Source organism: Hemibagrus wyckioides, linkage group LG15 (genome assembly GCF_019097595.1).
Source record: "Hemibagrus wyckioides isolate EC202008001 linkage group LG15, SWU_Hwy_1.0, whole genome shotgun sequence".
In the NCBI taxonomy this organism is placed as follows: domain Eukaryota; kingdom Metazoa; phylum Chordata; class Actinopteri; order Siluriformes; family Bagridae; genus Hemibagrus; species Hemibagrus wyckioides.
The window spans coordinates 16,311,544-16,327,340 of NC_080724.1; the positions used below are offsets into that span (position 1 = coordinate 16,311,544).

Here is a 15,797-nt window from a genome sequence, read left to right on the forward strand (position 1 = left end):
ATGTTTTTACAAAATAACTGATTTGTGTCTTGATGCAAAATGAATTCTCATATTTTTATAGTTCTGATTCATATTCAACATACTTAATAATTAAGGTCAGCAAATAAAGACATTTTTCATAATTATAATTTGGGGTCACAGAAAAAGCAGGTAGCTTTTTGGTGGGGAAAGGGATGTACTAAAATGTAAGACAAAATGATTTTGGATAATTTGAGGTCAATTGTTCTGGCAATTAGGGCAGCATCCCACCCTGTACCCTCCATGTGGCCACGCCCCTTACACCGGATAGATGTCGGTGTAACACATCTAAATATATTGCCAAACGTAGTAGGTCTGTGACAACAGGGTGACATCGCAGCTTGATAAACAGGCCACTGTGACCGTGGTGTCGCAGAAAAAAAGGAAAAAGGTTGATTATTAAATATTTGCTGCGAGTCTGGTTTTAGTCAGTCGTATATCAGCTCGTGCACTGACAATAACAGGCGTGACGTCACTCACGCGCAGCGCTCTCTGAGAGAGAGAGAGAGAGAGAGAGAGAAAGCGCGAGCGCGAGCGCAGTGACTGGAGAGACAGAGCTGCGCGGCAGCCATCTTACAGCTTTTCACCGTCCACCGATCTACATCTCCTGGATTTTTATTTAACGACGGCGAGGTGTACGAGGAGGAAGGGGGAGGAAGCGCCTCTTTTTCAGCTCCTTTTTGGTCATTTGAAGCAAAACTGCGGGATGAGGAACGGCAGGTCCAAGCCTCTGTGCTCAGCGGACGGACTCCTCCTGCTGCTGCTGCTCGGACTGTTATGCGCGGCGGAGGCAGCCAAAGGTGAGCTTTAATCCGATGAGATTTATTTATTCCCCAGACGAGGGCTAAATCTTTCCAAATATGATGTCTAAATGGTCTAAACGCCGCCTTATTAAAAGAAAAAGACGGCGTGAAGCGGCGCGGACCCGGAGAGTGAGAGATGGATATGGTGCCTGACTGTTTTTTTTGCAGTAGTTTACCAAGATTTAAAGCTCTATACAGGACACTATCACCGTTTTGTTTTGTTTTTAAATATGTCCACTTCCAGTGTTTTCCCCCGTGTACTTGTTTAATGGGCAGGTTATTGAAGTGTCCGTCCTAATCAGTGTGACGCCAATCTGCGCCGCCAACACCCTGCGCTCGAGCTGCTCTCTCTTTGTACACGCGCAAACCACACTGTCGCATCTTTTCTATAATATATCCTTCATATCGAGTGTGTCTGTGTTTGCTATCCTTTATGTCATGTTCTGACTCATAACATAATGTCTTTTTCGGGTCGAGCGGTCTTATTAATAAAACGCACATAACATTGCGCACCCGTTGAGGGGGAAATCCTCTACGCATTGCAGATCCTGTGATCAGGTATTGTAAAGGATTGATAAAAGTTACTTTGTCATGATGATGATGCTGATGATGGTGATTGAAAAAGTCTGATTTTTTTCTTGGAGGCCTTGGTTGCAGGTGCACAGGCATCAACAAACCCAGCAGTAGTCAGGACTTCATCATCATCATCATCATCATCAATCCATCTAGTGCTGTAACACTGCATTACATTTTTGCTGCTTGAATCCTACAATTATAAATTGGGATTAGAAAAAAAGGATGTTAAAACTCCTCCATATTACTGGGGGTGAAACACCGAAGCATACACAATTGATGTTTTGCACTGCATCATGTACCTATACGATATACTGTTAAATCTTCACAATATAAATGTCCAATAATGTATTCTATTTAAATAAAGATCATGATTCCAGGTAAAAGGTACAAATGTAAAAGTATGACCTACACATCCATCCATCTATGCATTCTTATTTATTTATATATATATATATATATATATATATATATATATATATATATATATATATATATATATATATATATATATATATATAGCACCCTTTCAAAGCTGAACAATTTTCTTGGTATGACAAAATCTGCACATTGGGTGGTTTATTTTACCCTGACAGTCAGGACGTCCTCATACTACTGCTGAATCATTGCACAAGATACAATGCACTTTTAAATACTGAAACTCACAGTTTTTCCTTCTTTCGACACAAAAGCTGCAGCACATGTCATCGAAACGTTACATAGGGGTTCAACATGTCAAATTAATATAATATATGGCCCGGACATAGCACGTTTCACATTACCTAAGCCAATTAGAGAACAGGGAACACGGTTTTGACCCAGACCCATTGGCACAGCTTGCTGAGGAATGGGTTGAAGGGTGACAATAATCGTCAAGCATAATGTAGTTGCCATGTGCGGCAGCTGGGAATGCACAACCAGAGGCCAGCAGTCAGGAAACTGGATAAAAGCTGGATTGTGGTGTGGTCCTGTCATGGCACTGGTGTGGAATAAGCTTTACAGCATGCCATGATCTTCCTGGGATATTTTCATACAGGATGTTTTTAAATGTCAGATTTATTCTTCCTGCCTAAAAGAAAGATGAAGGTCACAATGTAGGCTTTGCGTAGGCTTAGTGATATCGACCGAGAGCACGGTTTAAAAACATGCAGGGAGGAAAATATTTTATTCTTACATTAAAGCAGACAGTAAAAGTATGTTGAAATGTCTTAAATATCTCTCTTGTTCACTTGTTCATCTTAAATTGTTTCCTATTGCAGAGACTCATGGCTTACAAAATGGATTACATGGAAACAGAACTTATGTAGTATTTATTTGCCGTTCGATTTTCAGTGCCGATGATAAATATTATAAACTATACTATAAATGCTTTAAACATTTATGCTATAAGCTTTCATATTTGCTAAATTTTTGTTTTCTAGTCCTTACACCCATCATAAATCAGTCCATTCAGCAAAAATGTAAAAAGTAATTCGCATATTTATTTGAAATGGAGTAATTTCTATTGACTGTTAACCCTAGCTATCAGAAACAGATAAAATATATAGAGATCTCAAAAAGTTAATGGACTCGCACACTTGAATAATCATCCTGTTTTTGGTTGTACACCAATTCTTAGCCTCTGCTCAGACATCAGAATCCTCTACTAGGTTTTGCTATCTGTTGTGCTTGGTGAAAGGATATACTACCCTTGATGGCTTTCACAGAAAGTGTTTAACTAAAGCTGTTTGTCGCGGCACACCTGCTCCCTTTCCCAACTGTTATCACTGGAGGAGCACGTGAACCCAGATCCAGGCCTGCCACCAGGTTTCCTCTCGTGTTGTGTAGCTGTTTTCTTCTACCAGTCCCGCCCTTGCTGTTTGTTCGTTCTGTGTAGACATGCTGAAAAATAATCTTTACCAGCCACAAAAGACTGTCTGTGTAGCGTATTATTCAGGACCTCGTTTTTTTTTTTTTTTTTGTTAATGCAAGAAGCCGATGCTTTTTGTGATGGTATACTTTTTCATAGCGCTTTGAAAAGAGCATTGTTCCTCCGCCACCCTACTGAGAGTACAGGCAGTACCCTAGGTAGTGAAGATCAACAAAAATATACAGCATGCAGACGAACAGGATTTATGTTTTTTCCCCACCGGCCGTGGCATACTTATGATTATAATATGATTTATAACAGCATTACTGTACAGAGTATTAGGTGCCAGCTGATACACATGGGTGTTTGTTGAATTAATCAGTCGCATGACTAATTTCTTAATCATGTTCAGTGACGGCTGGTCACGATATTTAATTAGCAAGCTTCTCCCTGTCATAAACTATCGATGTTACTATTATGAACCCTTCGTGGTTAGCACATGGCGTCTCAATGTGGGCACAGAAACTATTACGCGTACATCTAGCGTTTCAGGTCCGAATAACAAACACGGTAAGCTGAAAAGCTGCACTTCCTGTTAGTCAGCCCTTTATTTAAAACCACAGGACTCCTAGTTTCTTCTCTAAAGGCTTTTTGAAAAATCAGTGAATAAGAAACATTCATTGCCCAGTTGTATTTCACGACCGCTTTGACATGCCGGTGATGTGTCAGCAAGGCAGACATGAAAAAATATAACCACACAGAACTGGGGAGTTTAATGCTGTGCAATCAACAACAATAGTCTACAGTCTGGGCTGGAAAGAAATCAGCCCCACTCTGTTACAGACCATGCTGTGTAAATAATTACACCCTTGGTCCCGCTGTTTTAGATTCTACAATAGTATTTTATTTGTAGATATAAATAATCTTCTTTAAGACATTTGGTACAGATAAGTTGATGTGAGGCGCCAAAAATTAAGGCTCAAGTTATACCAGTCGTCACGGATCCTTTTTCTGGCATAAAATGTTGATTTTGGATTGGAATTTAATGGCCAAATGCAAAAAATATCACATTTGAAGACATTTTTGTGATACATGATAGGTCTACGGATATGTAGATTTGCTAAAAAAATAAATAAATAAAACAATTCAGGGAAAACCACATTTTTAAAAATAAATCTTTAAAACTAATTTGATGAAACTTTTAATTAACATCTGTAAAATAATCTCCTCTTCGTTAATAATGAAGAGAGTATTAATTAAGAGAGAACTGATAATGTCTTTAAAAGAATTAAAGAGGTCAAAAAATTGAACAACAAAACTGAGTCTAGGCTTTTAAATAGTTATTATAAATAAATAAAATAATAATAAAATAAATATTACTTAAAAAGATATAGGGATATCTTAGAAAAGTTTACTGTGCTGTAATTTTTTTATGTATATTGTCATCATATGACCCACTTTTAAGACATAAGAATGCCACCGTTTAGCTTTTTGTAGCCGAGCTCTTCCTCTGTTGATAATAAGCTTATTTATATTTGTATATATCAGTAAGGACGTCTGCATCATGCATGGGCAGGCTGCATAGATTTTACACATCTAGAGACTTTTCCCTTTTGTTTATATCATGATAATGAATATTAAATTAACATCCTGGATTGAACTGTGCATTATTTCACACCATGTATTCCAGAGTTACTGTTTTGTTTATGAGAGCTGAGGAATCAAGAGTATTGACACAAGTGCCAAAAATTTCATGACAAAGTTTCACTAACATTAACATTTTTTATCATTTATTTATATGATATTTATCAAACCATTTATATGTTTGTTAAACATGACATAAAAACTAGACCAATTTCAGTGAGTGTATATTTTATTATGCATCCTTATGTAAATCGTATAAAAGATTAAGTATAAAGATACTAGGTTTAGAGCGTTCCTGCTGGAGCAACTGATTTAAGTCAATAGAAATTTCCCTCAGGAAGGAACATCTAGGAGATTATTTTAGATAAGTTCATAGAAAATATCCCTCAAACAGCAGTGTTTCAAAAAACCCTAATATTGGCCTGATCTATGGCCATTTTTTAAAAAATTGAACCATAGTTTATCAGTATCTTTTCCAGAATATTCACCCAGCTCTTAAGCAGTGCAGAACTTTTTTCCCCAACTTTGCTATAAACAGCTTCATAGTCAGCACTTGTGCCCTCGAGGCAGACTCTTTGCCTGTCTCAGCAGCTCGCACTCAATGAGGACGCGTCACACCATGCGGCTTCTCTTCCACGCGGCATGATGGGTAATGCCAAAGCATCCCAGCTGCAGATATCAACAGCCCAAGTGCCAATCAAGTATTCATGATGCGGTTCTGCTTCGCTGAAGGTACCCTTAATAACACCTTGCAGTTTCTCCTACGTCATTCATAATCCAAATATAAGCCAAAGGCTGCTTGTTAGACCTCGCTCGGCAATGCGGGGGTGGGGGTGTGGGGGGGTGAAATGTGCCTCGATACTGCATAGAAATAGCTAAATATGGGAGGCATTACACCTTCCTAAAGCAATCACAATTTACTGAAACACTTGGCAGTTTTGGGAAATGTAGATGTGAGTGAAATTCAGATTTCACTGGCAGTTTTGGGAAATGTAGATGTGAGTGAAATTCAGATTTCACTGGCAGTTTTGGGAAATGTAGATGTGAGTGAAATTCAGATTTCACTGGCAGTTTTGGGAAATGTAGATGTGAGTGAAATTCAGATTTCACAAGTAGTGTTCACAAGATTCACTAACGTGTGACCATTATGAAAAGAAAGCTTTTTTTCCCCCTCTGGAAAGTTTAAAATATATCTTAAACTACATACAGCGATTAAAGGGTAGAGTCATCTAGCTGAAATTAAAATACTTTCATATCTAACAGATAAATTGAGATATTTAGAGCTATTAATTTGACCTAAATCTTTATCAGGGTAAATAAACTTTTGATAATAGCTCTAAATAATGTTTCCCCCCCCCCTCCTCCTCCTCATAGTAAACTGGTGAATATCGCATCTGCATATGTCAAACACAGTGCACCATTTTTTTCCTGCTCTATTTATCTCAGGGTTGAAACTGCAGAACAAAGGGCTTCTTGACCTGGAGTTCAAGTCTGCGTGCCGGAACGAACACGTCACTGTGGTCCCGCTGCTGGTAGCATATTAACTCGGATGTTCGGCATGCATTCTGATCTAAATCCCGAATTCCAGAGATGAGGCAGGCGGTGCAGGCGTCATAACATCCATCAGCTGGTTTAAAAGCTGGCGATTGCTTTGCCAACCTTCGGTCTATAATTTCTTGATTAATGAAATCTATTTCGGTCCGATTTGACCAATGACTGGGTCAATACTGGTTACGACTGGGTCATGTCTGGGTTATGAATGGATCATTTATGGTTGAATATTATTAAGTGTACGAAGTGTAATTGATTTTTTTTTTTTAAAACACAAAAATCAATGTTAACGCCACGGACATCACGAATCAGCTAGTCTCATTAACAGAATGATTGTTTTGTGTTGTGGAGTTTGCCGAAAGGAGGCTTAAAGCAGGAACGCTTAATGCATCAGCGCTAATGGCATGTGCTTTGCATAATGACTTGCATTTTAGTGTGTTTTTATTCACTGAGTCTAAGTAGGAAATGCAGAGAATTTCTCATTAGGCTAATGGTGAAACCTTATTGATGAAACGTTATAGGAGGGTACTGTAACTAATACGCACTTTCGGCTGAAATCACAGTGCGTGCTTTGAGCCTGTCTGACCCGTGTGTCTCGAGAGAGATATTTTTGTTTCGGGAAACGCGTCCCTTTGCCAGTCCGTGCCCTAGTGCGTCAGAAGTGCCGACTCTATGGGAACAGGTAACCAGAGAGCCATTAGCTACAACTAAGAGCTGTGTGTGTGTGTTTCAGCCACAGGTGGGCTCAAAGCAAGCTCTGTGCTGTGTGGCCTTCTCTCTCGCACTTCACTCTCACTGGCTCTTTGTGTGGCTCTCGTCGAGCCCAGATTGAGCCCCATTCACGACCGCCCTGCCCCCAACCCTCCTAAAAAACGCCTTTGCCTTGTTGTCTGTGTTGTGATTGCTGCAGTGGACAAACAGACTGTTCTTTGAGCACATAGGAACCCCCTGCCTAGCGTTCTGGGGCCAACAGTTCTGTCCGTGTGAAGGAGTTTTGGCTTGTCGCCCCATTTCCAGGTTTGTCTCTGAACAGTCAGCGCTCTGTGACTGAGAATTGCAACCATTTCTTCATCCAAACGCAAACACTTAAGCGTGGCCGTCCGCTTTAAATCAGTTACCCGCTTACATCCTGGCTGTTGGCGCTGCGCTTTTGCCTTCAGAGTGGAAACTTGAGAGATGTCTTATGATCCGACTAATTATCAATTCTTCGTGTGGGCCTTGAACAAACTTCTTATTTGAAAAGAAAACGAAAATCATCGTGGGTGTTGAACCATGTAGCACAACTTGCTCATCAGATAGTCATGTAACCTTCTGGAGGCATGATCAGTGTGGGAAGAGTGATTTTTATTTATTTATTTATTTACTTATTTTTCTTTCCGGCATACATAAGAAATTTTGAGTCGAGTTTCTGTAGTAGTAAAGACTTGGCTGACTCATGTGTATATGGAGTCTGAAAGATCTCCTCCTGAAGACGGGCTGTCATTGAGCTGCCCTGAGTGCTTTGTGTGCAAGTAGCTCTTTGTAACGCTAGATTTGAATGTCCTATTGTGCTTCGTTTATTCTCATGGGAACCCGAGAAAGACGTCGAACCACAGTTACAAATTTGCCTCGAATAGAGAGTTTCTTTGTCAAACCCTTTAACTATAGTGCACTGCCACCAACATGCAAATTCCATATGCTTCCTCAGTATGTCAAGGTGCGGATCACCGGGTACCTTTTTTTTTTTAAAGTCTTGCCGCAGACAGAATTGGAGTCGTGATTGCAGAGCTCTCAGCTCTTGGTGTGAACTCGGAGACATAGTCGGCGCTAATTGGCTGCGGTTGCTGTAGCTCATGCTATGAGTATGATGAGTGTCACAACACTGCGCTGTTCTGGCCAGAAATAACCATAAGCAGGCCATAACGAAGCCGCTTAAAACCGCCACAGACACCGGAATCTCATTCTCAATGCGACCCACAATCCTCCATTAATAATGCAGAGTTTCTGCACAAAATGGAAGTGGAGCTGATCGACTTTGCGATACGTTGTCCTTCTACAAGGACGTTTACGTGTGGAACGGGGTTTTAACAAAAAAATTACCGGTCAAATGGATGATACGAAGTATTAACACTTCATTACTTAAGAACATATAAATACTACCTAATTACAATAATACAGCTCTGGAAAAAAATAAGAGACCACTGCAAAATAATGAGTTTGTTTTCTAAATAACATTAAGAAGTCAGTATTTGGCGGAATAACCCTGTTTTGCATGTGTTTTGGCTCCATGCTCTCCACCAGTTTTTCACATTGCTGTTGGGGAACTTTATACCACTCTTTTTGCAAAAAAGCAAACAGCTCAGCTTTGCTTGATGGTTTGTGATCATCCATCTTCCTCTTGATGACATTCCAGAGGTTTTCAATAGGGTTCAAATCTGGAGATTGGGCAGTGGTCTCTTAGTTTTTTCCAGAGCTGTATATGCAATCGGTGTACATAGAACGTACATAATAATACAATCTATGTACAAAATGCATGCAATGTATTTGGCATTATATTTACAACAACACTGATATTGTAGGATGCAGCATGTGCAAAAGATTTCAGGTACATTCGAGAAAATGCTTCAACGGGGTTGTCGGATTGTGGGACTCGGTTCAAATGAAGACTCGGCAATGACGAAAGGAAAAAGCTAGCTGTTTATTCTCTGCTTTAAAGGCAAACGAAGGTAAATGGCTCTAGTTAAAACTTGTAACTGCTCTGGGGGAAAAATGAATAATCACTATAAAATGTTTATTTCTTGCCATGAACTGGTTACTAATGTTTAAACATTCTAAGGTAACTGCAATTCACTTTCATAGGAGTTGTCCTGTTATGGATGGACTTTTGTAATGAGTTGTATGCAGGAAATGATTGTAGTTGAATGCCCTGTATTACATCTTCACACATTACCCATAATTCAGTGGGCAGAAATGGAGCATGTACAAGATGTCAAGTATGAGATTTTTAAGCATGGGGCATGTACAAGATGTGAAGTCAGGATGTTCTTGAATCTTGTTCAGAGTGTTCAGTGCTTTTGAATCATGGGTAAATCAGGTTTAGTGTATAATGATTCCTATAAGTGCCTTTTGGAAAATTACATGCATATCGCATTTAGGGCTCGTAGTTTGTTTATTATTTTGTATTTAATTTGTGAATTGAGAATAAAGTGTCCTAGAAATTCTGTACGGTTATTGAGAATCCGTTTTATAAATATGAATGGTATACTTTTTTATTAAAAAAAACGTGTTTCATATTTAGCTGAAAAGTTTAGAACGCCTTTCAACAGACTCAGATGATTGAACTTAGAAGATGAGATTTCCAAAAAAAATCTACGGCTGCGTAAAATCCGATTTATAACGTTCAAAATAGTGAGTAAAACTTATTGCTGCCTGTGTGACCTCAGACGTCCAAGGAAAAAAAGAATCAGTGTTTTGTATTTTAATTTTATTAGTATCTTGAAGTCTTTGTGTCCGTAGTGCAGCTGTGCTGCGGTTCTTTTCATGAAGAGAGACCAGCGGCCTGACTTTGTAACCTCTGCCTCCTAATTCATCAGTCAACATCATTGTTAACACACACACACATGCACACAAACAGTTAGATTGAAAGGCGGTTACTCTGTGTGGCTACCGGTTGTGGTCTGGTTCAACTAAGGTGCAGGTTAAATTGCCCTACTTGGTTGCAGCAGTTAAAATGTCTCTTGGGTTACATTAATTGTGTCTGCTTCCTATTGTAGATGACTGTAGATAATTCAGATTCAGATAATTCAGGGTTATATGGTCGTTGCTGTAAACATACTGTTATCCACAAAATTCATTAACATTTATTCAGTAATTGCTTTATCCTTAATCAGCAGCCAGGTCATGGGGCCGAACTGCACTCGGGGGAACACACACACACATTCCCACATTCACACTCAGGGGCACTCCAGCATTGCCACTTCACATACTGGTATGTATTTGAGAAATGAATGAGAGGATGCATGTTGGATTGTGTTCGACTATTGGTTGTCATTTTTCATTTTTTTATTTAATTTCCAACTAGGAAAAAACTCCCCTTAACTCAGAATTCCTACTTGGGGAGTTCACCAGGGGACATCAAATCAACATGGCTGTAAACAGCATCAATAGTAAATAAATAAGCTCGTCTGACCTTTAAAATGAGTTAAGGTGTATATAATATTTGCTTTAGGTCAGTCAACCTACAGCCACGTTCGTGTATTAAATCTGTATCATGGACTATACAGGTCTCTATTTTGAATAAGAAAATACACCTTATTCATCATTGTTAGCTGGGACGGACATGGAAGCGTCCATATTCCTCACACTAACTTCCCAAGGTAAGTCTACGCGGACAGTAACCCAAGCTCGAGATCGAACTGGTGACCTTGGAGCTGTGAGGCTTCCATCATGCCCTGTCCACAAATTGCTGACTCCACTTTCAGTAATGAAACGCTTACAATTCATACTGAAGCTATATCATTACCTTCATCACTATAGGTTTAAACATTCACCTCTATTTCCTCCCTGCAAATCAACCTGCTTTTTAATGGAGCGAAAGTAAAACCAGACCAGAGGGATTGAAAAAAATTATTTCTGGCCCAGCCAAGCCTATGCACTTTTGATTAATGGGTTGGGATTTGTTTGTACAGCACTGTTGGATCCTCATGCCTGAAGCTCTTTGTATAGCATATGTGATACACTATTGCAGTTAGTTCAAATTGTGCTAGTTCATGACCTTGCCAGTGAATGAAACAGGAGCATCCTATTATAGGATTAAATGTCTTTGAGCTGACATACCATGGATAGCATGCTGTTCCATAAGCTAGATCTCCCCCATCTCTCTCTCTCTCTCTCTCTCTCTCTCTCTCTCTCTCTCTCTCTATTTCGCCTGCTTTGAGCCTCCTCATTGATTGTATAACACTGCAGTATTTGCTACCGCTCCAGTCTGACAGAATGCAGTGGGCTGAGTGTGTGTCTGCACTGGATAACGCTTGGAAAAGAATGCGTGTCGGACATGTTTCTCACTGCTAGCACTTATCTGAAACCTGGAATGCTGAGGCTAGCCATCAGCGGGTGACTGTAGCGCAGGCTCGTTTCGGATGCCTCCCTACTTCCCTCTGGTCGTCAAGGTTTATTTATCTCAAACACACACTCACACGCCCAGACGCCGACTCACAAACACGCGTGCTGCCTTGCCCTGGATACACAGAAGCCCTCTACATTCAGTCAGTGACTTTGTGCTCAATTTCTTCCTCAAAGACCGCTCCCAGCCACGCGTGTCTCCGTACTCCATCATTAACTGTTAATTTCTGTCTGCAGGCCTCCATGAAGATTTGATGAGGAATAAGTAGGGTGATTTTGTATGTTTAACATGTATTGAAGGCAATCTGGAAATTAAACTACTGAGGGGGCGATGATGATTTGGAAAGGAAATGATAATGATCAAAAGGAAACATTTATGTCTTTGTAACTGAAACTTAAACAGTTCTATTTTCACACTGATGATAAAGCAGTATTGGAATACATTTTTTATTGTAACTGTTGAAATTTAGAAAGTTAAAGCACAATTCTCGATATTTAGAGTGTGCCGTCAAATGCCAGTAAATTTCTAACTCCATTTTCACTCACTGTACAGATTTAGGGTTTTTTTTGTTTTGTTTTTTTTTAATAATTGTTGAATTAAAACCATCTAAGTCATGTTTATGTCTCTGCCCCTGATTCGGAGAAGCATTACCTTTGTGGTCTGGACATCTGTCCAGCTGCTCATACTTATGTCTGTCTCAGATCTGAGATTTGTTAGCTGGATATCTGAGAAACAAACATTTATATGGAATTATCATTGTATCTAGCAGATGAACTGATTTGATTCAGGAATCAATCCAAACATGGTTCAAGATCCCAGCAAGGTCATGTGTCTGGAATTATTTTTCTTCTGTAGAGTCCTTCATGTTGTATATTTTAGGCATACAATATATTATTTTTCCCATATTGCCAACCCCTATTGAATAAATGTAGACGATGTAATGGGTTAAAATGTAAAATAATAAACGTAGTAGTATTTTGTACATAACGCTGTTTATATACATTAATTCTATGATGTGCGATTAACAGTGGAATTAAAGCACTTCATAGTGGATGAGACTTTACCAGGTTAAGCAAACTGAACCGGAAGCTGTGTTATACTGGATAAAACCATCTGGGTGTTCTGATGTTTTCATCTTGACCTTAGCAGTCAAGTGCAATTAGAGTGTGAAGCTCAACTTGCCTAATCAAGCTTCACATCTATGGATGTTTGAGCAATCAGAGCGCATTTAATGAAAGATTTGCTGTAATTTTTCTTTCTTCAGCTCGCACAGCGGGACACACAGCTGTGTTTTTTTTACTGCTCCATTATTTATACAGCCTTGTAGCTCAAATTTCATGACCGTCAGATGTTCTTAATGCGGTCTACTCGTCTAATGAGCGCAGAAGAATGCCATTCGAGTATTTCATCATGCCTTCTATTGTGGTCTGTTTATGAGTTGTCAAGTGCTCAGTGTGTTTATGCTCCTGTGGGGGCTCGTCTCATGTGGCTGTAGGTCAGTGGGCTTTATAGCGATGCTAATAGCACATGCTCAGATATTTCTCTATGCAGAGGGAACAAGTGGGTGATGCTGGAACAGTGCCATACCACATCGCTGTATGGGCAACAACGGCAGCGATCTTGAAAATATTTTCCACCACATCAGAGCGCCTTCAGGCACCCACGTATTCATGCATACCTCTTAGAGTTTTTAGGATTTAAATGGATTTCATAGAGCAGCTTTAATTAGCTCATTTGCGCTGACATCAGGGGTAAATCGTGGTTACGAGCCACTCTGATAGAGGACTGTGTTAACACAGTGGTTTTTCTTACCATTGGCCTTGTGCCACCTTATCAGCTCCTACTGGGAATAGCTATACTTGAACTTAAACCGTCTTTGATGTAAATCTACAAGGTACAAATTCAGGTCTGAGCCTGAGAACTATCAATACAGTAAAACCCCATATCATTTAATATAATAATAATAATATTTAATACAGCTAAATGATTTTTTTTCAATTTCGTTTCTCTTTTGGTAGATGCGTTAAGTAGATGCATACAGTTATACAATCCAGTTATAGAGAACGCCAATGTCACACCCCGGTATTTAAACAGCTTCTGCGTCACCGGGTGCATCACTCTTGACGTAATCACCCAAGAGTGTGTGTCGCCCACGGAAATAAACGTTATGTTATTTCACATATTATAACACTGACAAAATTCTTGTATTTCTTGTGTTTAGCTTGGTAGTCTAAGCTTTATAAAAACCCTTTTGTGATTTTGTGCCCATGATGAAACTTAATGACAGACATTTCTTTAGCGGTTTTTGGTAACTTGATCTTCTCCATACGCGTGTTTTAAAGTTGAGGCAGTGTTGCTCTGCTCTGCTTTTCTAGTAAAATGAAAAGCTCATTGAAAAATGATTAACCTTTAATAAACCCGGCGTGCGGAACACGGCTTGTTTCATCAGCCTAATAAACTTTATTCGATCGTATACAGCGGTAACGCATGCACTTTATTATAATATGATTATCTATATTTCATGATCTATTTACTTGCTTGTGGTGAGAAAATAAAGGAAACCGGTATTAAGTAAAACAACAAAATGAAATATGAAAGAGAAACACAAACAAAAAAGCAGCTTTAAGGAGTTCAGAAACCATAACCACGTTCATGGGTTCAGGGTGTGGTAGCTTAGTGGTTTAGGTGTTAAGGACTACTGATCGGAAGGTTGTAAGGTCGAATCCCAGTCCACCAATCTGCCACATTCGGGCCCCTGGGCAAGGCCCTTAACCCCCAATTGCTTCGAAGTATAAAATGAGATAAATTGTGGATAAGAGCGCCTGCCAAATGGCAGAAATGTAAATGGTAGAGAGAAGATTTTACAATCCCCACTAAATTTCTCCAGCTTCTAGTAAATCTCTTGCCGCTGTACATGTAGGAGGCCTTGTTCTGTGAACTTTCACTAGTGTGGGATTGATGAGCAGAGTTTGTTTCAGATGAACCAGCACAGAAATATGTTTTAACAGCCTGGGAATGAACTTCCCTCAGTAAGTAACAGTAAGTGCTTCTCAACTTCAAGACAATCTCTGATTTTATTTATTTATTTTTTATAAAATATTTTAGTTATAATACAAAGTACAAAAACAGTCAGAAACAATATTTTAAAAAATCGATAGTAACGATTAATGATACAGTTTTCTTACTCTTGAAATACAGTGGACAATTTGTTGACTGCATTCAGAAAATGCGTCCATTTGATCACTGCATTCACAAAACACCCTGAGAACTGTAAATGTTTACTAGTGAGGTCTACAGAGATGCATTACAGGAAGAAATTGCACATATCGCAATTTAAGACAATTGGGTAAGAGGTTGAATAGGTTATCTGGGTAATGTGGTCTGAAAGCTTGTCCAATCACAACCGACCGCATGACTCTGCGTGAGCTTTGCAGTTAAGATGATTTATGTGACTGATCACAACTGACATACAAGCTCTTAATCTCTGCACTCAGAACTCAGTTGGAAATGTACTTTATTCATATGGATCGTTAAATGACTTTTTTATGCCAGGATTAATAATGCACCTCTATGGTTGTGGTTGAACCCATATGTAAAAAAAAAAAAAACTTTGCTGTAAACGCCGAACAGGTCTGATTTATTATTTTCTGTATTATAATTTATCATCACATATTATTTCTCCTCATTAATGTCACAGATAACGCCGCATCCCTGATCGTATGTCCTCAGCCTTACCTATAAAGCTCAAAGGACAAGTTTGGCTCATAAATCACCAGGATCTGTTCGTGCATGCTGGTGATAGCAGCTGCACAAAATCTATCCCCTGCTGGCCATGTCACCATTCCATATGTAGTCTTAAATATAGCTATATATCCTAAGGATGTGTTGGATAGATTTGACGATGATTAGACAAGGAGATTTTACACTGTTGGGGGGTCTAATTATTCATGACACACTTTACACTGTTAAGGGGGTTAAGATGAAACGGTGCAGCAGCAAATGAAAAAGGTCTTGGGATAAATTAAAAGGGAAAGATGTATCAGAGGAATAAACATTTCTGTACATAATCTTGAGTGTGTTATGGGATGAGAAATAAGTTTTATTGGTGTCAGGAGAATCAAGATGATGATAATCTTTTTGCATTTATTATTATTTTATTTAAATTAAAACCTCTTGTCATGGTTGGACTTCCATTCCATTTTCATAGAGGAGCTGCTATCAAGGCGTACATCCTCTAGCTTTGGCTGTACCCTCCTGA

At 39.2% G+C, this 15,797-nt stretch overlaps 1 protein-coding gene across 4 annotated transcripts in view; it reads left to right on the forward strand.

Annotated features, from left to right (window-relative positions):
- Positions 1–532: 532 nt before the first annotated feature.
- Positions 533–15,797, forward strand: part of clstn1 (calsyntenin 1) — a 34,547-nt gene continuing 19,282 nt past the window's right edge. For 3 of the 4 annotated variants that reach the window (XM_058409833.1, XM_058409836.1, XM_058409837.1), the window contains exon 1: positions 533–818. In XM_058409833.1, the coding sequence (XP_058265816.1) occupies positions 725–818 (94 nt within the window). In that variant the 5' untranslated portion in view covers positions 533–724. The remainder of the gene's footprint in view (positions 819–15,797) is intronic. The other variant, XM_058409834.1, reaches the window with a different exon arrangement.